Here is a 25,869-nt window from a genome sequence, read left to right as displayed (position 1 = left end):
TCCCGGTACATTCAAAACTGTATTGAACACATTATCAAAGACATTCTTCTCCACGTGCATGACATCAAGGTTATGACGAATCAATAGGAATTTCCAATAAGGCAAATCCCAAAATATACTGCGCTTCTTCCATCCTGTGCCAACACCACGAGCAGCTGCTTTATTGATTGTTTCACTATTCACCTCTGTTACTTTGACGAATCCCATCATATCTATATCAAACAATATTTCTTCCCCCGATCTCACTTGAGGTGCTACTGCAGTAATAATTTTATTTTTCAAAAAGTTTTTTCGATCTCTTCGAAAGGAATGGTTCATAGGCAAAAACTATCGATGATTGTCGAACCATGATTGTTTAGCACTATGAGATAAGGTGAAGGAGTCAGTTTCTGTCATACAATGTGGACAAGCAAGTCTGCCAGCAGTACTCCATCCTGACAACATGGAGTAGGTCGAAAAATCACTAACTGTCCATAAAAAGCTGCTCGCATCTGAAAGTTCTGCTTCATTGACACGTCGTATGTAGGGCGCCCACATTCCACAACTGTATCAACTCAGATATAAGAGGCTGCAAAAAAACATCTAATTTTTCCTTAGGATTGCGCGGCCCGGGAACTAACACTGTGAGGAACATATATTGTTCCTTCATACACATCCATGGAGGCTAGTTGTATGGTGTAACAATCACGGGCCATGAAGAATATTGTTGCCCTAATTGACCAAAAGGTTGGAAACCATCAGTCGATAATCCTAATCTGACATTTCGACTCTCTTCGGCAAAAGATGGAAACTTTTGACTCAAATGCTTCCAAGTAGGCGAGTCTGCAGGATGACGCATTATTCCATCATCCACTGAAGATGCGTGCCAACGCATATCTGCAGCTGTAGCTTTGGATGCATACAATCTCTGCAATCGAGGAGTTAAAGGAAAATAGAACATTTTCTTTACTGCTACCAGAGTCCTTGAACTACACGCAGAAGATGTATCACTTTGTTGGTAACGTGGCTCGTTGCAATGCTTACACTCAATATCCTCGCTATCCTCTCCCCAGAAAAGCATGCAATTATTACGGCAACAGTCAATCTTCTCAACTGGCAACCCCATTTCACTTAATAACTTCTTTGTGCTATAGAAGTTATTGGGAGCTAAATTGTGTTCGGGAAGGATTTCTTTTATCAACTCAAGCCATTGGTCAAAACATCTCTCGGACATGTTTCCCTCTGCCTTCAAACACATTAGACGAGCCACAAGAGATAATTGTGAATGAGTTTTGCAACCAGGCCATAACTCCCTATCTGCATCACTCAACATATCATATAATTGTTGTGCTTCAGGATTAGGCGGCTGTTCAATATTGAATTGTGAAGCAGCAACGTCTATCGCCATATTGTGGTATGTGCTTTGATCATCTTCATTGTCATCATCAGCATCAAATTGATTATATTCGGTTGCCATCATTTCTAATTCACCATGAAACCTCCAAATGTGATAATTCAACACAAACCCATTCTTTGAAATATGGTATTGGACATTCCTCGATGTATGAAATTTTATATTATCACACCTTCTGCACGGACATCTAATTTTATGTCCATCCATTAAATCTTCTCTACTGTTAGCAAAATCAATGAATTCTTGAAGACCTCTAACGAATGCGGGGTTGAAAGCTCCGTCGGGTAAAAACCGTCTATACATCCACTCACGATTTTCACTCATTTCAACAAATACCTAAAGAATATAAAGTCATAATTTATATAATCTACTAGGGGTCGATAAAAAAAACATTCCCTATTTTTTATTTTCTACCAAGTTATCGAACAAATGCCTAAAGGACACAAATTCAAACAAATAACATATACGCGGCTCCAAGCCATCACCACAGCAACAAAATGAGATGGAACACAGCCATCTCCCAACCAAATCTCCATTTACTACCTAGATACATGCTTATCTAATCATGCTCTTCGCCTCTCCCCCACCGGCGATAATACAAACACATAATCATGCTTATACAAATTCAATCAACATATATAATCCTAAATAAAATTGCGAAAGACTAACCTTTCAGCAAAATCAAGTGATTATGGCAACAAAGTCTGACGGCTGCACAACTATAAGTTGATCTGTAATGAAAATACAAGTATCATTTATTTGAACATGTTCTAAAAAAAATATTTATATTATTCCATTTATTATGAATTTGACTGAACCAAGCATTAAAGTTAACACAATTGACATAGTCACTTAAGCAAATAATGTCACCAAAAACTTGTTCTTGCAACACACGCAAGTGAAAATCTAAATGTGATTACCACAGTCACTGCAGCAGGAAATTAACCACAGTAATAGTATAGCATAATTCACATTAAGTGCATCAGCTAGCAGCTTTTCGACTAAGCACCTAATGCAGTAAACATCTTTTCCTACATAATCGTTACTGTCACATGCTTAGACATTCGGCATTTATCACAGCACAATGGTGAACTCCTTGATAATTTATTAATAGCTTCTTGTTATCTACATTGCATTACTGGAGAATAACATTTATCTACAAAATACATCCAATTCCATTTTTTAATTTCTACTTTCAAAAACCTTGAACTTTTGCAAGTATGATCAGACTATAAAAGCAATTACATAGCAATAACTTGGTCCATAATAAGATTGCAGAGAAATTATACAGGTGAAAGATGCTTTGTTATGTTAGGAAGGGACTTCTAAAAGAGATATTTACTTCACAAGCAATGTATAAACGCTTGGAACTCAGAAGTCATACAAGTTTTCTTGTTTCACCAAAACAAATAAAAAAGGCATTTTCTACGTACTTTAACTAGATTAGTACATACACGCTAAATCTGCTCAACTGCCATGCTATTTCTGATTATCGAACATAAGAAGAAAGTAAATGCATGGGATTACAATAAAGTGTCATACTGAATCATATCAAAAGGCAATTCCAAATGTCATCACAGGATAGCATTGGTACCATAAGGGAAATATGTAAGTGAAACAAACCAAGCCTTATTGGGAAGACACTGCCAAATGTCATATCTCAGTTTTTAATCACTGATTAAAGACTTAATAATTAGGGTTCGGCATCCATTAATAATAAAACTGATTTGATTTATCTGATGTGATTTAATTGTTATATATGTGTTTTGATGTGCTAAATTCTTATTATTATTTGAATCCGTTTGAGATTTAAAGGATTATTGAGTAGTCAATAATTATTATTTCGGATTATAACTGACTTAGCAAAGTCATGTTATTTAATTTATATACGATAGAAATAGTATTTCTATTATTTACTTGAAGTCGTAATTAATTTTCGACTTATAAAACGAGTTATAAAATATGTAATTTATAGAGAGTTATAACGAAGCTTCGTTATATGGGAACCCGAAATTAGTATTACAAATACAGAATAAGGATTTTATTCATCACATTCATCTAGCACCTACACATACTTTTCATTTCCACATCCATCTTACTCTTACTCTTAAATTAATTGATGGTGTTGGAAACACTCATCATATGCCAACCATTCCACTAAATAAAGAGATTCTTTACCAGATCAGCCCATTCCTTTTGCCAGCCATCTTCTACACCTTTAACATCTCAACATACAACTTAATTTTATTTAACCAAAATCAGCAGCCAACATTCCTCCCATTCCTCCTTAGTTCTTCAATAGCCAAAGAAGAGATTGACTTCATTCAAAGCTCTTACACTAAACCTCAAGAGGTAAAACTTGCTTTAATACTCCATTAATTTTCAGTTTCTAACATTCTGATCCAAACTATACGTTCTTATGCTTGAATTAAAATTCACAGATTCCAGCTAGACACCAAATACCAGCTACATCGAGGTTACTCCAAATTTCTCTTTATATTTTTTTTTTCTAGTTAATATCGAATCAAGCATAAAAGAAGAACAGAATAATACACACGCACACATTTTACTATATTCTCTAATCTATTACAAGTACAGATCAGTGTTTGTAAGTAGAAATGATGAAAGAACAGATTTTTAAAACCCTAACTTTGCTACTTGTAAATTCTGGACTGAAATTTGGAGAGTTTCTTGTACTTTGTTTTGTGTGTGTGCTGTCGGAGTCGTGAGAGGGGAAGGAGAGAGCAGCAGGCGGCTGCTCAGCGCCGGCAACGGCGGCAGGGCCGCCCAGTCCCTGTTCTGCGAAAACAAGAGAGGAGATGAGAGAGTTAGAGTTTCAGTTTTAAAAAAAAAAATAGAGAGAAAGAGATAGGGGAAAAAAGAGAAAGAGAAGAAGGGAGGGAGGACTTATCTTCTCCGGTGACGACGACGCGGCGGCATCGGCAGCGGCGACACGGCGGCGGAAGCACCGAGCTGTTCCTGGTCGGCCGGAAAAGAGGAAAAGAGGGGGAGCTCAGATCTGGAGCCTACCTTCCCGGCGAGGCAAGGCTCGGCCTCCACCGCGATTCCAGCCAGACGAACGACGGAGGAGGCGACGGACGGCGGCCGAGCTCCTTCACGGCGAGGCGCATGCATCGATTCCGGCTGAGGGGGGAGAGAACAGAGAGAGAGGGAGGCGGACGGAGGAGGTCAGAGAGATGAGAGGGGGAAGGGAGGTGCTCGGCGAGGTGGCGCGCCGGAGGCGGCGCCGCACTCGACCGAGCAGAGAGAGAGTCGGGAGAGGAGAGAGGCGTGAGAATGAGAGAGAGCGGCTGATGTGCTGTGTGTGTGCGTGTGTTATGTGTTTGTGTGTGTGATATATGTGTGTTATGTTAGGGTTAGTGTTTAGGATGGGCTCAAGGTTTTGGGCTTGTATGTGGGCCGAAAATTTTTATAAAAAAAAAAAAGAGAGTGGGCCGATTTTTATTTCTATGTGGGCCGATTTTATTTTAATTCTGCTGGGCCCTTTTTGTTCTTAATTGATGGGTTTTTATTTTAGTTGGGTGGACTAATTTTATTTAAATGCTTGGGCTATTGTTTTAAATATAGGCCTACGAATCTTGGCCTTATTTTTTTAAAAAAAAATGTTTGAATTTACACTAAATTATTTAGTGAATTTAAATCTCTTGATTTAAATTTTAATATTTAAAGTTGGGATTATTTATTCTAAATGAAGTCCATTCTATTATTTAAATTATTAATGGACTTTAAAGCAAATATTTTGGGATTAAGCCCCATTTATTATATGATAAAATTATTTTCAAAGCTTACGAGTATGGATTTTTTTTTTGGTTAAAATGTTTTATTTCATCTCAATGGATTTTAAAATGTTTTATTATTTATAAATGAATAATGGAATTTCTTATTTATTTACATAAAAAAAAATGTATAGAATATTATAAATATGGTTTCTTTTAAAAGAAAAAGGATTAAATTATTTTATGAGTAATTCCATTAAAATGGAATTAAAATGTCCTATTAGAATGGCTTCATGTTTTAAAAAAAATATATTGAGACTATTTATGTGGAATTGTGTTATAGAATGATTAAGTATATGATTTACTTTATCAAATGAGCTTGGGATTTAATTGAGATATTAAATTGCTAAGCATATGTTTATAAATGATTTATTTATTTAAGTGATGAAAATGTGCGAAGTATGAGAAAGCATGATTTATAATGATTAAATTTTTAGGGTAATAATATATAGCTTGTTCTTAATTGATGGAATACTTGACTAAATGACGGGTGTAGAAGGAAGTTATGGATTATGTACATGTTGATGTTCGAACAATTGGGTTCGAACCTATATGATAGTTACATAATAAGTGATTACATTTTATTGATTGAATGAAACGAGATTAATATGGATGCTGCTAGAACCCTAAAACTTTAAAAGATACCCTAGGCACGTAGAAATAGACTTTGTCTTATGACAATTTCTTCACGAACTTATCGACTCTTCATCAATGAAGGTCCGGGCGATAGAAAGTGAAGCAGAAGAAGAAACGACTCCACGCCAGCTTTAAGAACAATTGAGGTGGGCATTATTTTATTATTACGTATATAGAGATCCCCTGCGTGACGTAGGCCTCATATGCGAATATATATGCATGATATGTTTTGACTATTTATTCAGTTCTTATGAAATGTTTATATGTTTAATGCCCTTTATGAAAATGAAAATGTTATGAAAATGAAATGTTTATGAAATGATTGACTGCCAAAATGTTTATGTTTTTATATGTATCCTATCTGTGTTGGTTCGCCAACTTTAAAGGAAATCCAATTGGGATCCTATGCTAGACAAAGGTCGCTAGCTAGGGTTAACGTGTACACTCATGGAGATCGCGAGTCGCTTGCGACCGGTCTTGGCGTCCGTGGTAAGGAGGCCTCCTTCCCGGCGCGTGATAGAAAGGGCAGATATGGATCATATAGACTGAAAATGGGATGCATCCACCTTTATGAAAATGAATGAAATGTTTTAGTAAGCGCAGGTCATTCAAGAAAACCCATGTGTGTTACTGTTGGCAGTTCAATTTATATATGTATGCATGTTGCATTTCGGCTTATGTCACTGAGTATTTTTATACTCAGCCCTGCATGTATTTCTAAATGTGCAGGTTGAGCAGGCGATGGAATGGATCGGTGTTGAGCGTATTTCCCTTTTGATGTTTATGTAATGAAACCTTGAGTATGCATCTCCATATGCATAACTCACACGTTTTTCCGCTGCAAACACTCTGAATTTGTTATCGTATTGTGGAACTTATTACTCCTTCATTTTGTTTAACTTTCATTTGGGGTTTAGTCGTTATGGCTGGCTCATTTGTTAATTACCTAAGTGGTTATATATATATATACCACTAGTTTGTTGTTATTAATGTTGGTTATTTGGTAAATCCCTTTTAAATTTTCATTTCTTATTGTTCACCCAAGTCATAACCCCGGTTAACCCGTCATTGGGATAGTGGGCTGTGACAGAGTGGTATCAGAGCAGTTCGTTTGCTCTGGCCCTAGAAACCATTTTCTAAAAAGTCATGTCTAGTTTGATTCACTAGACATACGTGGGTTCATACGACACCGCTCAACACTCCATTGCATCGTGCTCAATCAAGGAAAAAGGTAACTGCAGTTACAATGTTTTAAAGATGTTATTATTCTAAACTGTTTCATGAAAATGTTTATGTAAAGAGCATGCTATGATGAAATGTTGAATGTTTTGCCTTTCATTGAAATGTTGAATGTTTTGCCTTTCATGGCATATCATTGCAGTTATGATGTTATGATAAGAGAAGAATGATAGAGAATTGACACATGCTTTCCCCAGAAAACATAGATTGCTATAAGTTGCATGATCACTATTCTAAAAGAACATAGACTGCTGGATTAGTAGGATATCTCTACAATCTAGATTCTTAAAGTGATGATGTAGAAGAATGAAAGAGAACTTAGAGCATTTCAACTCCCACAAGAAAACAATGGTTCTTTTGAACTACAAAGAGGAATGAAAAGACATGTACGCATTGAAGGAAAAATACGGGATGATGATACAAGACGAATTCAAGGCAAACGCTGCATCAAGGGTTTGAGCATAGTCTCTACGTTCAAATGTTCACACGCGATGGAACACCGAATCGACTTTTAGTACACGATAGATTTTAAGAACAGTATGCTTTGCCTATATATATATGTATATATTTGTGTACATGTTATACGTGGGGGTTTGGGTTCAATAGGACATAGAACTTTAAGTTAAGCTTTTGGTTGTCAGTACGAACTTGAGTTTTATTATGAATAGTTATCCACGGCTTTTTAAGTTTGGGATGATGTTTTCCGTGTGATTGGGAGGTGATGATGATTGGACCTAGCCAGTCCACATGATCCAAATATCAGTCGACGTCTTTTGGGTTGAAAACCCATGTGTTTCAACTTTCGGTTGAAAAGCCAGATGAGTTTTTACTCTAGATCATTTTGTTCGACCTATTAGTTACTCCTTTCTACCATCTGGTTATTCGTTTGAGTTTCTCAACAAATTTTTCTGCACCACTTTGTTTTGATATCGTTCAAGAATTGAGCCTTACAATTGTTTAGTTGTCCTAGCACCCTCTTGTGATCAATAAGGATTTAGATGTTTTGTTATGATGCTTTCATGATTAAATCAAGAGGAATATGTTATGAATTGAGGTAAGGAATATACTGAGGATCTTTTATTTTTGAAGCACAGAATGCCTCCCAGAAGAGCCCCAAGAAACAATGTGGGAACCGCAAACGAACCCCCACGAAGGGTTGAGGAACTTTTTCTTAAACAGAGCCCGCCAACATTCAACGGGACCGGCAACCCGACTGATGCCGAAATCTGGATTAGAGCAATGGAAAGGATTTTCGACTTTCTTTACTGTTCTGACCAAGTGAGACTCTCTTGTGTTGCATTCCAACTAACTGGGTCGGCAGATTTTTGGTGGGAAACCAAGAAGAGGGCAATGACCCTCGAACAATTGGAAAACCTGACTTGGGAAGACTTCAAGACGGAGATCTACGATAAATACATTCCCAAGAGCTACAGAAAGAAGAAAGAGACGGAGTTTTTCAATCTGAAACAAAACAAGATGTCCGTGACGGAATACGATCGCGCTTTCTGCGACATGTCTCGCTATGCCCCTCATCTGATCGACACTGATGAAAAGATGGCCGAGAAGTTTCGTTCAGGCCTTAGGCATGAGATCAAGATGGCGCTTGCTGGTCATGGTAATCTCACCCACTCTGAGGCACTTAGCAGAGCCCTGGATGTTGAAGCAGCCATGCCTGAAGACCGCCCAACCCAGACTCAAGCTTCGGGAAACAACGATCGTGGGAAGAGAAAATGGGATGGCAACAACAACAATAATAGGGGTTACTACAACAACCAAGATAACAAGAGGCCATGGCAAGGAAACATGATGCCACAAGGGCAATGGCAAGGACGACCAGTCAATCCAGGATCAGCTGGAAACAATCAGGGCCAGCTCAGGGCACCTTTGTGTCCCAAATGCTCCAAGTCACATCACGGCATATGCTTGGCTGGCAGCAATACCTGCTTTAAGTGTGGCCAGAAGGGCCATTTTGCCAGAGACTGCCAAGGAAAACCTCAAGGAGGAATGAGAGGGCCGAATCAGCCGGGCCAAGTACAACCACTCAGGGCTATCCAAGGCCAACAGTTACTCTACCCACCACCACAGCAGCAGTATCGACCTGCGGCACGTCCACCGCAAATTCCACAGGCAAGAGCCTATGCCTTGCACAAGAATAAGCAAGGAAACAACCAAGGGAATTTGGCAGGTATGGGCACATTACTCGACACACCTGTTATACTTCTGTTTGACACGGGTGCCTCGCATTCTTTTATTGCAAGTGCATGCATAAAAACTTTAAAGCTCCAACCTGAAAAGACTAATCAGGACTTGAGAATTTCTTCACCAATAGGAGGGACGACAGTAGTAACACATGCTTGCTTGAACCTAGAACTGACCATAGGATCGTTTAAGGTCATAGCGAACAACTTGCATGTCATATCGATGGAGGACGTTGATATAATCCTGGGGATGGACTGGCTAGCGGAGAACTATGCCACGATATTGTGCCAAGAACGGAGAATCGCTTTCAACTTTCCAGGAAGGGACGCTTTGAGTTTCCACGGAATATGCAGGAGGAACAGAGTGCCGACTATTTCAGCTTTACAGGCAAGGAAGATGATGAACAAGAAAGACTGCCAAGCCTTCCTCGTATACCTGAACGGGGGAATTGAGACCGAAAAGACAATGGAAGATGTAGAGATCGTGCGGGATTTTCAAGATGTTTTCCCAGAAAATTTGCCAGGATTACCACCTGACAGACAAGTAGAATTCACCATCGATCTAGAGCCAGGAGCGGCGCCGGTATCAAAAGCACCGTACAGAATGGGCCCGAAGGAATTGGAAGAGTTGAAAATCCAGTTACAAGAGTTACTGGACCTAGGCTTCATCAGGCCTAGTGTGTCCCCATGGGGAGCGCCGGTGCTGTTTGTCAAGAAGAAAGATGGAACCTTGAGATTGTGCATCGATTATCGAGAGCTGAACAAGCTAACGCTTAAGAACAAGTATCCATTGCCCAGAATTGATGATTTATTCGACCAACTCAAAGGCGCGAGTGTTTTCTCCAAAATCGATTTGAAGTCTGGGTATCATCAGTTAAAGGTTAGACATGAAGATATACCCAAAACGGCTTTCCGAACAAGATATGGTCACTACGAGTTCGTAGTTGTACCGTTCGGACTAACAAATGCACCAGCTGTGTTCATGGACCTCATGAACAGAGTATTTCATCCTTATTTGGATAAATTCGTCTTGGTGTTTATTGATGATATCCTCATTTACTCCAAGAATGAAGAAGAACACAGGGAACATCTGAGAACTGTTTTGCAAACTCTTAGGGATGAACGCCTTTATGCCAAATTCAACAAATGTGAGTTTTGGCTCAAAGAAGTTACATTTCTGGGACATATTGTATCTTCAGAAGGTATTAAGGTGGACCCCGCCAAAAGTGGAAGCAGTACAAGGATGGAAGTCGCCAACTACCCCAAACGAGATCAGAAGTTTCTTGGGATTGGCTGGCTACTATCGAAGATTCATTGAGGGATTTTCCAAGATAGCAAGGCCGATGACGCAATTGCTCCGAAAGGGAATTAAATACACATGGACTAACGAGTGTGAAGAAAGTTTTCAGCTGCTCAAGGAAAAGCTAACTACAGCGCCAGTGCTAACAATTCCGGAACCAGACAAGGAGTATGTGGTCTACACGGATGCATCAAAGAACGGACTAGGATGCGTTTTGATGCAGGAAGGCAAAGTGATTGCATATGCATCGCGGCAACTTAGGCCACACGAATTGAATTATCCGACCCATGATCTTGAACTAGCGGCGGTAGTGCACGCACTAAAAATTTGGAGACATCATCTATATGGTGTCAGGTGTGAGATTTACACCGATCACAAAAGTCTGAAGTACTTCTTCGAGCAAAAAGATCTCAACATGAGACAGCGAAGGTGGCTCGAATTAGTAAAAGATTATGACTGCGGTATAAATTATCACCCAGGGAAGGCCAATGTAGTAGCCGACGCATTGAGCCGCAAGGTCCCATTGAAACTGGGATACATCCTTACAAAGGAAGAAGAGCTCATACGAGATTTTGATAGGATGAAATTAGAGGTGATAAACCCACCTGCTACAATAGCGGGGGTGGTCGCGATTATACCGAATTTGAGGAAATTGGTGGTAGAAGCTCAAAGGAAGGATGATAAATTGGAGAAATTACGAGCTAAGATAAGAGAAGGAAATCTTAAGAACTACCACGAAGAAGCCGATAATGCTATTTTCTTTGAGAGGAGAATATGCATCCCTCATGACGAGGAACTCAAGAACAAGATCATGAGCGAAGCCCATGACACTCCTTATGTCGCCCACCCGGGAAGCACTAAGATGTATCAAGATCTAAAAGAGAATTTCTGGTGGGAAAGAATGAAACGAGACGTGGCTTTATTCGTCGAAAAGTGTCTAGTTTGCCAGCAAGTAAAGGCTTTACACCAACGACCTTACGGCGAGCTACAACCTTTGGAAATTCCAGAATGGAAATGGGACGATATTGCAATGGACTTTGTTACAGGATTGCCAAAAACAAGACGAGGTAACACGGTAATATGGGTCATTGTAGACAGACTCACAAAGAGTGCACACTTTCTGCCTATTCCTATCACGTATAGATCAGATAAGTTAGCCCAACTCTACATCAAGGAGATCGTGCGTTTACATGGGGTGCCGAAGACAATCACGTCCGACAGAGACTCTAAGTTTACCTCCAGATTCTGGATAAGCTTGCAGAAGGAATTGGGAACAAAGTTGAATTTCAGCACAGCTTTCCACCCGCAGACCGACGGTCAGTCCGAAAGGACAATTCAAACGCTAGAAGATATGTTAAGGACTGTTGTGCTAGATAGAGGAGAAGATTGGGAGCGTGTGTTGCCACTAATCGAATTTGCTTACAACAACAGCTATCAAGCAACTATCGCCATGGCACCTTATGAGGCGTTATACGGGAATAAATGTAGATCGCCGCTTTACTGGGATGAAGTCGGCGAAAGAAGAATCTTGGGGCCAGATACAGTAGGCGAGATGATTGAGATCGTCCGTCAGATTCGACAGCGTATTAAAGAGGCCCAAGATAGACAGAAGTCTTATGCCGACAAACGTCGAACCGACTTGCAGTTTGAGTGTGGGGATAAAGTCTTTTTGAAGATTTCTCCCTCTAAAGGGATTACAAGATTTGGCGTAAAGGGTAAGCTTAAACCCCGTTTTATAGGACCCTATGAGATCCTAGAAAGGGTGGGCCCGGTAGCTTACAGGCTGGCGTTGCCACCAAGCCTTGGGAATGTGCATAATGTGTTCCATGTGTCGCAGTTGAGAAAATATGTTTATGATCCAAAACACGTGATCCAAAGGGACGACGTTATCCTAAGCCCAGATATGAGCTATGAAGAGAGACCCGAATCTATTCTAGATCGGAAGGTTCAAGTACTAAGGAATAAGTCGATACCCTTAGTAAAAGTCCTTTGGAAGCACCATGATCAAGAAGAGGCGACATGGGAACTCGAGTCTAGCATGAAGGAGAAATACCCAGAATTATTTCCTGAGATACAAATTTCGGGACGAAATTTCTTTTAAGGGGGATAGTATGTCATATCTCAGTTTTTAATCACTGATTAAAGACTTAATAATTAGGGTTCGGCATCCATTAATAATAAAACTGATTTGATTTATCTGATGTGATTTAATTGTTATATATGTGTTTTGATGTGCTAAATTCTTATTATTATTTGAATCCGTTTGAGATTTAAAGGATTATTGAGTAGTCAATAATTATTATTTCGGATTATAACTGACTTAGCAAAGTCATGTTATTTAATTTATATACGATAGAAATAGTATTTCTATTATTTACTTGAAGTCGTAATTAATTTTCGACTTATAAAACGAGTTATAAAATATGTAATTTATAGAGAGTTATAACGAAGCTTCGTTATATGGGAACCCGAAATTAGTATTACAAATACAGAATAAGGATTTTATTCATCACATTCATCTAGCACCTACACATACTTTTCATTTCCACATCCATCTTACTCTTACTCTTAAATTAATTGATGGTGTTGGAAACACTCATCATATGCCAACCATTCCACTAAATAAAGAGATTCTTTACCAGATCAGCCCATTCCTTTTGCCAGCCATCTTCTACACCTTTAACATCTCAACATACAACTTAATTTTATTTAACCAAAATCAGCAGCCAACATTCCTCCCATTCCTCCTTAGTTCTTCAATAGCCAAAGAAGAGATTGACTTCATTCAAAGCTCTTACACTAAACCTCAAGAGGTAAAACTTGCGTTAATACTCCATTAATTTTCAGTTTCTAACATTCTGATCCAAACTATACGTTCTTATGCTTGAATTAAAATTCACAGATTCCAGCTAGACACCAAATACCAGCTACATCGAGGTTACTCCAAATTTCTCTTTATATTTTTTTTTTCTAGTTAATATCGAATCAAGCATAAAAGAAGAACAGAATAATACACACGCACACATTTTACTATATTCTCTAATCTATTACAAGTACAGATCAGTGTTTGTAAGTAGAAATGATGAAAGAACAGATTTTTAAAACCCTAACTTTGCTACTTGTAAATTCTGGACTGAAATTTGGAGAGTTTCTTGTACTTTGTTTTGTGTGTGTGCTGTCGGAGTCGTGAGAGGGGAAGGAGAGAGCAGCAGGCGGCTGCTCGGCGCCGGCAACGGCGGCAGGGCCGCCCAGTCCCTGTTCTGCGAAAACAAGAGAGGAGATGAGAGAGTTAGAGTTTCAGTTTTAAAAAAAAAATAGAGAGAAAGAGATAGGGGAAAAAAGAGAAAGAGAAGAAGGGAGGGAGGACTTATCTTCTCCGGTGACGACGACGCGGCGGCATCGGCAGCGGCGACACGGCGGCGGAAGCACCGAGCTGTTCCTGGTCGGCCGGAAAAGAGGAAAAGAGGGGGAGCTCAGATCTGGAGCCTACCTTCCCGGCGAGGCAAGGCTCGGCCTCCACCGCGATTCCAGCCAGACGAACGACGGAGGAGGTGACGGACGGCGGCCGAGCTCCTTCACGGCGAGGCGCATGCATCGATTCCGGCGAGGGGGGAGAGAACAGAGAGTGAGGGAGGCGGACGGAGGAGGTCAGAGAGATGAGAGGGGAAAGGGAGGTGCTCGGCGAGGTGGCGCGCCGGAGGCGGCGCCGCACTCGACCGAGCAGAGAGAGAGTCGGGAGAGGAGAGAGGCGTGAGAATGAGAGAGAGCGGCTGATGTGCTGTGTGTGTGCGTGTGTTATGTGTTTGTGTGTGTGATATATGTGTGTTATGTTAGGGTTAGTGTTTAGGATGGGCTCAAGGTTTTGGGCTTGTATGTGGGCCGAAAATTTTTATAAAAAAAAAAAGAGAGTGGGCCGATTTTTATTTCTATGTGGGCCGATTTTATTTTAATTCTGCTGGGCCCTTTTTGTTCTTAATTGATGGGTTTTTATTTTAGTTGGGTGGACTAATTTTATTTAAATGCTTGGGCTATTGTTTTAAATATAGGCCTACGAATCTTGGCCTTATTTTTAAAAAAAAAATGTTTGAATTTACACTAAATTATTTAGTGAATTTAAATCTCTTGATTTAAATTTTAATATTTAAAGTTGGGATTATTTATTCTAAATGAAGTCCATTCTATTATTTAAATTATTAATGGACTTTAAAGCAAATATTTTGGGATTAAGCCCCATTTATTATATGATAAAATTATTTTCAAAGCTTACGAGTATGGATTTTTTTTTTTGGTTAAAATGTTTTATTTCATCTCAATGGATTTTAAAATGTTTTATTATTTATAAATGAATAATGGAATTTCTTATTTATTTACATAAAAAAAAATGTATAGAATATTATAAATATGGTTTCTTTTAAAAGAAAAAGGATTAAATTATTTTATGAGTAATTCCATTAAAATGGAATTAAAATGTCCTATTAGAATGGCTTCATGTTTTAAAAAAAATATATTGAGACTATTTATGTGGAATTGTGTTATAGAATGATTAAGTATATGATTTACTTTATCAAATGAGCTTGGGATTTAATTGAGATATTAAATTGCTAAGCATATGTTTATAAATGATTTATTTATTTAAGTGATGAAAATGTGCGAAGTATGAGAAAGCATGATTTATAATGATTAAATTTTTAGGGTAATAATATATAGCTTGTTCTTAATTGATGGAATACTTGACTAAATGACGGGTGTAGAAGGAAGTTATGGATTATGTACATGTTGATGTTCGAACAATTGGGTTCGAACCTATATGATAGTTACATGATAAGTGATTACATTTTATTGATTGAATGAAACGAGATTAATATGGATGCTGCTAGAACCCTAAAACTTTAAAAGATACCCTAGGCACGTAGAAATAGACTTTGTCTTATGACAATTTCTTCACGAACTTATCGACTCTTCATCAATGAAGGTCCGGGCGACAGAAAGTGAAGCAGAAGAAGAAACGACTCCACGCCATCTTTAAGAACAATTGAGGTGGGCATTATTTTATTATTACGTATATAGAGATCCCCTGCGTGACGTAGGCCTCATATGCGAATATATATGCATGATATGTTTTGACTATTTATTCAGTTCTTATGAAATGTTTATATGTTTAATGCCCTTTATGAAAATGAAAATGTTATGAAAATGAAATGTTTATGAAATGATTGACTGCCAAAATGTTTATGTTTTTATATGTATCCTATCTGTGTTGGTTCGCCAACTTTAAAGGAAATCCAATTGGGATCCTATGCTAGACAAAGGTCGCTAGCTAGGGTTAACGTGTACACTCATGGAGATCGCGAGTCGCTTGCGACCGGTCTTGGCGTCCGTGGTAAGGAGGCCTCCTTCCCGGCGCGTGATAGAAAGGGCAGATATGGATCATATAGACTGAAAATGGGATGCATCCACCTTTATGAAAATGAATGAAATGTTTTAGTAAGCGCAGGTCATTCAAGAAAACCCCTGTGTGTTACTGTTGGCAGTTCAATTTATATATGTATGCATGTTGTATTTCGGCTTATGTCACTGAGTATTTTTATACTCAGCCCTGCATGTATTTCTAAATGTGCAGGTTGAGCAGGCGATGGAATGGATCGGTGTTGAGCGGATTTCCCTTTTGATGTTTATGTAATGAAACCTTGAGTATGCATCTCCATATGCATAACTCACACGTTTTTCCGCTGCAAACACTCTGAATTTGTTATCGTATTGTGGAACTTATTACTCCTTCATTTTGTTTAACTTTCATTTGGGGTTTAGTCGTTATGGCTGGCTCATTTGTTAATTACCTAAGTGGTTATATATATATATACCACTAGTTTGTTGTTATTAATGTTGGTTATTTGGTAAATCCCTTTTAAATTTTCATTTCTTATTGTTCACCCAAGTCATAACCCCGGTTAACCCAAGTAATATTATAGCATAATTCACATTAAGTGCATCAGCTAGCAGCTTTTCGACTAAGCACCTAATGCAGTAAACATCTTTTCCTACATAATCGTTACTGTCACATGCTTAGACATTCGGCATTTATCACAGCACAATGGTGAACTCCTTGATAATTTATTAATAGCTTCTTGTTATCTACAATGCATTACTGGAGAATAACATTTATCTACAAAATACATCCAATTCCATTTTTTAATTTCTACTTTCAAAAACCTTGAACTTTTGCAAGTATGATCAGACTATAAAAGCAATTACATAGCAATAACTTGGTCCATAATAAGATTGCAGAGAAATTATACAGGTGAAAGATGCTTTGTTATGTTAGGAAGGGACTTCTAAAAGAGATATTTACTTCACAAGCAATGTATAAACGCTTGGAACTCAGAAGTCATACAAGTTTTCTTGTTTCACCAAAACAAATAAAAAAGGCATTTTCTACGTACTTTAACTAGATTAGTACATACACGCTAAATCTGCTCAACTGCCATGCTATTTCTGATTATCGAACATAAGAAGAAAGTAAATGCATGGGATTACAATAAAGTGTCATACTGAATCATATCAAAAGGCAATTCCAAATGTCATCACAGGATAGCATTGGTACCATAAGGGAAATATGTAAGTGAAACAAACCAAGCCTTATTGGGAAGACACTGCCAAATCCATCAATGCTATCTCAGTTTGAGTTTTTCTTATTTTATTTCATGGAAGCATGACATTAAGTTTGTTCCAAGAAGCATGACAATTTTGCTATCTCAAAAAAAGAAAAAGAAAATTGAAGATTAGGCAGCGGAAACACCTGAATAAGGATAACAAGATCGAAGCAGGCAGCAGGGAGCGAGAAATCAACGAGAAGAAATGGCGTCCTGCTTTTCAGTGGGTTCAAGACTTGTGTTACATTTAACTCTTCTATGAAAATCCCTACAGATCTAAAATTGCCTTACATTTATATCTCGAATTACGAGATTTAAATAAGGAAAAGAGTAACTTGTGAAACGGACCTGATTTCTACGACGGAGGAAGCAACCGGAGCCGGCGTAGGTGCAACTGGTGGGAGCGGGGAAAGCACAGGCGGAGGCGGAGAAGATGGACGAAGTTCGGCCGGCGGAGGGGTTGCCGGTTGCAGGCGGCGGCGGAGAAGCTGGAGGAGGTTCGGCCGGCAGAGGGGTTGCAGGCGTCGGCGGAGAAGCTGCAGGAGGAACGGCCGGCCGAGGGGTTGCAGGTGGCGGCGTGCTCACTGGCGGAGGAGCGGTGACGGGCAACGGTGTTCAAACCGGAGGCGGCGTTGCTGCAGGAGGCGATTTGGGGATTTTGGAGGAATTTGCGAATTAGGGCTGAGATGAGAACTAAAGCAAAGGAGGCGACGCGAATGGGGTTATTTAAAACAAATACCGACGGATAGTATCCGTCGGTATTTCGTCGTGTAAATTAAAATTAAATAATAATCTAAAAAATAAAACAATACCGATGGAAACTGTCCGTCGGCAATCCATCGGTATATCCGTCGGAAAAGGGTACCGAAAAATACGCCGCCATTCCGTCGGTGGTCCGTCGGTGGTCCGTCGGTGACTACCGATGGAATAGTAGTCTGTCGGCTTATCCGTCGGTGTTCGGCAGTTTTTTTTTGTAGTGTTAGGGGGGGTGTTTACTTTGGTGGATAAGCCTTGATTGATAAAAATAGTAAGGCTTACCTTTGTTTACTTTGATAGATTGCAATTTTGAGATATTTCAAAACTCTTGATTATTTTTATCGTCCAAACTAGTTTTGCTTAATTCTTATCCCATTAAAAGGATGGGATTCGAGTAATCTTACTCTTAAAAATAAAAATACTCAACCATCCGTTTTATCAATCATGCAAAATAAACACCCCATTACAGGAGTATTATGTTATGGTTTAATAAAGGGTAATTGGTGTATAAATACATGAACTTTACTCACTTTTTAGTTTTTAACATGAACTTCAAAATCTAGGTGTAAATACATGAACTTTGGATTGTAGCAATTGTTAACATACCAATTCTTGAATAATTGTAAATCAACCCCTCAATAAACACAAGTGTTCACAAATACCCAAAATAAAAATTTTAAGCCAGAAATGCCCTGTTGAATTTCTTATTATTATAAATAATCAGATAATGGCCCAACATGCTTATGTAACAATTCAAAATTATTCTAAAACATAAACCAACATTATACCTTTAGTCGAATGGTCTTCTTCAGGAGTCAGTTCTTATTGCATTTTACGGGTCGTCTGCCCCTAAGGCTCCGTCCAACCACGCGCTCGCAAGTGATGGTTGCAACCTTCCTCCTTCACTAAGTTTCTGATGAGGAGTGATATATGCAGAGTAGGGAAATGATGCAAATCAGAGGAATCGGCCCCACCAGCGGAACAAGTATGGCAGGAGAAACATACCCGTCAGAGGAATCATCCTCACCAGAGGATTCATACTTGCCAGAGGAATCTCATTCACCAGAGACATCTCATCCACCAGAAGAATGGCTCTTGCCAGAAGAATCATGTTCGCCAGAGGAATCACCCTCGTCAGAGAAGTCATCTCCACCAGAGGAACTACATCCGTCAGAGAAGCTGTTCTCACCAGAGGAATGCTCTTCAACAGCGGAGTCACTAAAAACGCGGGGAAGTCTCCCGCGTGAAGGCAAAGTTACCATTCTACCCTCAAACACACAAGGCGCATGCACCACAGACGAATTTACCGTTTTACCCTCCATTTTGTAATCTATAAATAGGACATGCGTGCTTCCCTGTACTCTACGTTATCTTTCACTTTCGAATACAGCAGCAAATTCTCTCTTGTGTTCTAGCTTTCCGATTGTTTTTCTTCGTCTTCTTCAGCTAATCAAACTAGGTATAATTTATGATTGTCGTTTCAGCTTAGGTGTTGGTCCTTGATTCACCAATTGGCGCCGTCTGTGGGAAGGCTACTGAGTTAGGATGTGAGTTTATGGACGCCGGCGCATGCAGATCTGAAATTCCAATCGGGTTTGCGTGCGTCGGTACCGTTTGAGCCGATAATTCGGACACCCAGATGATTTCGAGCTGCTAATTACGTTTTTCGGGCTGATGTGTTTTTAATCCTTTACGATCTGTGTTTAATTGCGTTTTTGGTGCATGAGAAAAGGTGGTGAAAGTCGTAAATCATGAATTGGGGGGATATGTGTTTATTTACCGATTGATCGGTTTAATTATGGGTGAATACAAGGTTTCTTCGTAGAATCAGGATTTTACTTATAGATCTGATGTTTATACCGGTGAATTGGGGAGTATCGATCTGTTTCTGCTTGAATTGGGTTTTGGTTGACGATTTACGAGGTTTCGCTTCGGTAGAATGATGGTTAACACTCCATTTTTGCTGTGATTGAGCTTGTGTTGTTGATTTATGGATGTTTTTCGTTTAAGGGTAATAATTATCGATGTTTTTCGTGTTTTGGTGGCTAATCTTCGTTTTCTATCGGTAGATCATGGGGTAATGCTCTGTTTCTGTTATGATTGGGTTTGCACTGTTAGTTTGCGGTTGTGTTTCGTCTGAGGATGATAATTATCGGTATGCTCCATGCTTTCTTCGACTAATCCTCGTTCTATGCCCTGTTTAGCGCGTTATACTACTAATCCGGCTGATTGCCATGATAACTCTGTTGTTTTTGGGTTTTTGCGGTTAAAATAGCACACGATCGTGCTAATTTCGGGTTATGATGTTCGTTTTCTTGCAAATTCCTTATTATATATCATGCTTAACGTTTCGTGCTAACAAGCTTCTTGGTGGTTGTTTTGTTTATGTCTATCTCCGGATCTTATACTTTGGTTCTCTGGACACTCTGTTTCTTTTGCCGGATCTTGATAAGAGTCCATAGGGGAAATTTCTGTTGTTCGGGTTCTGTTATTTTAATTTATGCACTGGGTTTATTTCCCAGTGTATAGAGTTACCTTGAGGGAATTTTTTAACGGCCTCTGCGCCGGTGCTTGGAATTTCTCATATCGGGTTTTCAATCAGTAAGGGAGGATCTATTCATTGGTCGTATGGATTCTTTCTCACTTTGTCTATGTGCAGGTACTATGGGATCCTCTGATGCTCACCGCAACTTGGAGAAGGAGTTCGATTCCGCTGCTATCGCTACCGAGGTGCCTACCTCACTGTTCAATGGCCTTCAGGGTAACCCCACTTTCACTGTGCCACCGGGTTTTCAGGCTATCTCAGCCACTCCGACAACAGGGTTGAACGTCAACACCCAGAGGTTTGCTCTGGTAACACCGGGCTCTGATCTGCCAAACTTGGCCCCCACGTCTGGAGGGGGGTCGCTTAACTTCGGGCTGGCGGAGCAAATGATGGCTTTACTCAACTATGCTAATATGCGTCAGGCACTGGGAACTCCGATGCTGTCTGTCATCCCCACTGTAGCTCCCTCGGTTGGAGCGGCCAACCCGCAGGGCACTGAGGCCCCACCTCCCGCTGCTCAGGAGGCAAACATTTTGGCAATCAACAAACAGGCTGTGATGCCTGGGGAAATGCAAGGGAACCCTGCTGACAGAGAACTAGCCAGACCAGAAGGGAGTCGTGTTAGGCTTAACAGTGTTGTCAGGAAGGAGAGGGTTGACGAGTCTGATAGTCAATCCGTCTCCCTTGTGTTTGAGGAAGAGAGACCGAAGGAGAAGGCACGGTTGAAAAACCAAGTGTCGCAGCTGAAACATCAACTCGAAAATCTGGAAGAATCGTTGAGGGAGAAATCCCGGAGGGACGACAGGGGACAGAGGTCAGAGCGGTCGTACAGAGCAGAGAAGTCCCATCGTCCAGAGAAATCACGGTACACCGAAAGATCAGAAGAAAGGGAGCTGGAGTATTCCTCTGGCAGGCCAGAGCACAGGGCTCACAAACGTCACGGCCATGACGCGCCAAGGGACAGAAGGGAGCAGGGAAGATACAAGGAGGACAAAAGGGCCAAGACTTCAAGGTTTCATCCTATCAGCAAACGTAGTCCTTTCTCTGATGATATTTTGGCAGACACTTTACCCAGGAGCTATAAACCCATTTCTCTGGATTATGATGGCACCACTGATCCAGAGGTCCACCTAAACCGGTTCGAGGGGTTGGTCACACTACATATGTATACTGAGGGCATCAAGTGCCGCATCTTCTCCACTACTCTCACTGGACCAGCCCAACTATGGTTCGGAACGCTTGCCCCCAATTCTATTCACTCCTTTGAGGATTTACAGACCTGCTTCTTACGTCAGTTCGCAAGCTCGCGAAGGGTGGGAAAGTAAGCTCTGTCGCTGATAGACATCAAACAAGACCAAAATGAAACATTGAGAGAATACACTGCCAGATTTAACTTAGCCGCTCTGGAGGTGCCAGAGGCAGAATCTCAGATTAAGAATTGTGCCTACGTCAGAGGGCTCAAGCCGGGGCTCTTCTTTGACGAGCTACAGATCCGACCAGCAAGGGATTTCGACGATATTATGGCAAGGTTGCCAGGCTATCTACAGTTGGAAGACGCCAAGATGGTGAGAAAAGCGGAAAATGATAAACATAAAGCTAAAAGGGCTGAGGAAGCACCAGAGAGACAGAGACACCAGGATAGAGCACCATTCAGAGGGTTACCGCCGAGGGTACTGCCACCCCAAGGAGAAATGCCGCCCCGGCAGCAACGTACCGTGAATGAAGTCACGCGGTTTACTGAATACACGCCTTTAAATAAACCACAGGAGGAAATCTTTCATTTGGTAAAGGATCAACCATTCTTTCGGGCACCAGGGAACCTACCGGGATGGGCCGCCACAGGAGGGGCCTAATAATAAGCTGTGTGAGTATCACAATTCTTTTGGACACTACACAAAATATTGCGGACATCTCAAGCATCAGTTAGAGCTACTGGTTCGCCAGGGAAACCTCGACCAGTTCATTGACAGAGGAACCGAAGGCCAGAGGCGGAATGATCAGAGGGATCATAGGGACCAGCGAGATCATAGAGATCAGAGGGATCAGAGAAATAACCGGGATCAGCGACAAGAACAAGGGAATAATAGGGATCAAAGAAATGATAATCGGGATAATCGTAGGGAAGGGCCAGAAAGACAAGCACCTCCTCCCCCGTATCGGAGGGAAGTTCATATGATTTGTGGAGAGAATGGAACGCCCACATCAAATAGGGCTAAGAAACAAGTGGTCAGAGCAGTAAAGTCAGGATACTACCACAAGCAGGTTATGGAGATTACAAGTGCGGCAGAAGAGCCGACGAACACCTTTGGGGCAGAGGATCTACGTACACTAATGTACCCGCACGATGATGCACTGGTTATTATGGCAGACATTACCAGCTGTATCGTTCACCGTGTCTTCGTAGACTCGGGCAGCGCGGTGAATATCTTATATTGGGAGTGCCTTCAAAACATGGGAATCGACGTTCATATTGAGCCAACGAATGCCCCTTTGTTTGGGTTCGGAGGAGAAATGGTCATGCCTCTGGGTTATGTGGAGTTACCGTTAACTCTCGGCACTACAGCTGCTAATAGCAAAACTAGGATGGTGCGGTTCTTGGTGGTTGACATGCCAAAGCCCTCCTATAATGTGATACTTGGCCGGCCTGCATTGATGGCATTTAGGGCGGTGATCTCTATGTTTCACTTGAAAATGAAATTCCCCATCGAGGGGGGAAGAGTGGGAGAAGTTTGTGGTGATCAAACAGCATCGAAAGCTTGCCATGTACAAATGCTTACACATTCAGCGGGGCAAAAAAGGGAAAGAGTGACAGAGGGATTGGATACACGGAAGAAGGGGAAGGTGGGCGAAGTGAATGCCTCGGCAGAGGAGCGCCAGGAATTGGCAGACGTATTGAAAGACAGGGACAGTACAGAAAAAACCGCGCTGGTGTCTACTAGTGATGTTTGCAACATGATCGAATTGTTCCCAGGGAAAGAGGGTTTTCAGACCAAAATTGGGTCTTCCATGAGTGATCAAGTCAGAGACGAGCTCATTATTTGCTTGCGCAGAAATGCGGATGTGTTCGCATTCAGCACCGCTGATCTAAAGGGAATTGACAGAGGGTTGGCAGAGCACTGCCTTAATGTGGATCCTAAAATAAAGCCAGTAAAGCAACGAACAAGAAATTTTAGGGCCGAGAAGGACGCTGCAATAAGGGAGCAGGTCTATGGGTTGTTGGAAGTAGGGCACATTGTGGAAGTGCAATATCCAGAGTGGATTTCAAACGCGGTGATGGTACCAAAGAAAACAAATACTTGGAGGATGTGTGTCGATTTCAGAGATCTGAACGCCGCTTGCCCAAAGGACCACTATCCTCTGCCGAGGATTGACCAGCTGGTGGATGCCACTTCGGGATGCGCTTTACTATCTATGATGGACGCGTATCAGGGATACCATCAGGTTAAAATGAACAGAGGAGACATTGCCAAAACGGCCTTTGCCGTCTGTTGCGGGGTTTATGGCTGGAGGAGTATGCCGTTTGGCTTGAAAAATGCGGGAGCCACGTATCAGCGGATGATGGAAAAAGTCTTCAAGGAACAGCTTTCCAAAAATATCTCAGTGTATGTGGATGACATGCTCGTGCGGAGTATCAGGGCAGAGGACCATGTCTCTGATCTCGAGGAGATCTTCACGGTGGTTAGAAAGTATCGGCTCATGTTGAATCCAGCAAAATGCACTTTTGGGGTCACAACAGGTAAATTCTTGGGCTACAAGGTTACCCCTGCAGGGATCGAGGTTAACGCAGAGAAGGTCAAGGCCATCATGGAAATGACACCACCCAGAGGGATCAAGGAAGTGCAGACTCTGAATGGGCGCATCACTGCTCTAAGCAGGTTTATATCACGGTCAGCAGAGCGCAGCATGCCGTTTTTCAAAATCTTAAGGAAGGGCCCTAAATTTCTATGGACAGAGGAATGCCGAGCGGCATTTGAGGATCTTAAGGTATATCTAGCAAAGCTCCCGACTCTGACCAAGCCGGTCCCGGGAGAAACGTTGTATCTGTACATAGCAGTGGGGAAAGATGCAATCAGCTCTGTGATTATCAGAGAGGAGGGAAGTCACCAGAAACCCATCTACTTCGTCAGCCGAATCATCCAGGGTCCTGAATTGAACTACACAGAGATAGAGAAGGCTGCTCTGGCGGTCATGGTCACGGCGAGAAAGTTGAGGCCGTATTTTTTATCGCATCGGGTAGTGGTGCGCACTGCCCTGCCTTTTAAACAAGTGCTGGGGCGCCCGGATTTGTCGGGAAGAATGGTGAAGTGGGCTGTGGAGTTGGGGGAGTATGATGTGGAGTACGAGCCAAGAACAGCGATCAAAGCACAAGCGTTGGCAGATTTCATCCAAGAAACAACTCGTCGTCCCGTACCGGAGTTTTGGGTTGCCTTTGTGGACGGATCAGTTACAAAAGAGGGATGCGGAATTGGGGTATACATCACATCACCGGGGTATGGTACATATCAGTTTGCAATCAAATTCACTTGCCGACTGTCCAACAATGAAGCGGAGTATGAAGCTATGGTCAGAGGGGCACACATTTTGTCAGAACTCAAGGCCGAGTGTGTCATCATCAAGACAGACTCCCAGTTAGTGGCCCAACAATATTCAGGGGGTTATAGTGTCAAAGAGGAACGCATGAGGGCGTACCACCGCAAGCTCAGCGAGATGAAGGACAAGTTTATGGAATTCAAAATCGAGCAGATTTCCCGGGAAGAGAATACGAAAGCAGACCTACTAGCACGAATGGCTAGTGCAGTGGAACAAACCTGGAGTGATGAAATTATCTTACTCTGTGATACCAGAGAGATTGGGACTTCACAGGTCTTCTCCGTAGAGATCAGAGACGACTGGCGGGCTCCTATTATACATTTTCTCAAGACAGGGGAGCGGTTGAACAAGGAATCTAATCAGAGGGCCCGATACGAAAATTATTGCTTGCTTAATGACCAACTCTACAAACGATCCTTTACGCAGCCTTTACTAAAATGCTTATCTCCAGAGGAAGCTAACTTTTCTTTAAACGAAGTTCATGCAGGTTGTTGTGGTGGTCACACGGGATTCCGGGACCTTGTACGCAAAATCATTCGGGCAGGGTTCTACTGACCTAACATCAACAAAGACGCCAGAGAGTTCGTCCGCAAGTGTGAGGCTTGCCAAAGACACGCCGGGAGAATCAACATTCCAGGGGAACCTATGGGAGTTATGTACGCTGCATGTCTGTTCGACAAGTGGGGTATCAACATAGTCGGGAAGCTGCCCACGGCACCAGGGGGCAAATGCTTTTTGCTTGTAGCGGTGGACTACTTCTCTAAG

The 25,869-nt window shown here is 41.3% G+C and overlaps 3 protein-coding genes across 3 annotated transcripts; 2 read left to right on the top strand and 1 right to left on the bottom strand.

Moving 5' to 3' along the window:
- Positions 1 to 664: 664 nt before the first annotated feature.
- On the bottom strand, positions 665 to 17,444 carry LOC131025988 (uncharacterized). Its single transcript, XM_057955769.1, has 3 exons — positions 17,360 to 17,444; positions 2,063 to 2,124; positions 665 to 1,729 (listed from the first exon to the last, which is right to left on the bottom strand). The coding sequence occupies exon 3, from the start codon at positions 1,715 to 1,717 to the stop codon at positions 665 to 667; it is 1,053 nt and encodes a 350-aa protein (XP_057811752.1). The 5' UTR covers positions 1,718 to 1,729; positions 2,063 to 2,124; positions 17,360 to 17,444.
- Positions 17,445 to 20,633: 3,189 nt separating this feature from the next.
- LOC131025987 (uncharacterized) lies at positions 20,634 to 23,453 on the top strand. Its single transcript, XM_057955768.1, has 6 exons — positions 20,634 to 20,972; positions 21,066 to 21,167; positions 21,258 to 21,835; positions 21,902 to 22,184; positions 22,330 to 23,192; positions 23,300 to 23,453. Exons 1-6 carry the CDS (start codon positions 20,634 to 20,636, stop codon positions 23,451 to 23,453), a joined length of 2,319 nt encoding a protein of 772 aa, XP_057811751.1.
- A 364-nt stretch (positions 23,454 to 23,817) lies between these two features.
- LOC131025986 (uncharacterized) lies at positions 23,818 to 25,659 on the top strand. The gene is made up of 2 exons (XM_057955767.1): positions 23,818 to 24,250; positions 24,467 to 25,659. Exons 1-2 carry the CDS (start codon positions 23,818 to 23,820, stop codon positions 25,657 to 25,659), a joined length of 1,626 nt encoding a protein of 541 aa, XP_057811750.1.
- The last annotated feature ends 210 nt before the right edge of the window (positions 25,660 to 25,869 follow it).

Source organism: Salvia miltiorrhiza, chromosome 5 (assembly GCF_028751815.1).
Source record: "Salvia miltiorrhiza cultivar Shanhuang (shh) chromosome 5, IMPLAD_Smil_shh, whole genome shotgun sequence".
In the NCBI taxonomy this organism is placed as follows: Eukaryota; Viridiplantae; Streptophyta; class Magnoliopsida; order Lamiales; family Lamiaceae; genus Salvia; species Salvia miltiorrhiza.
This window is presented reverse-complemented; position numbering and strand designations above follow the sequence as displayed.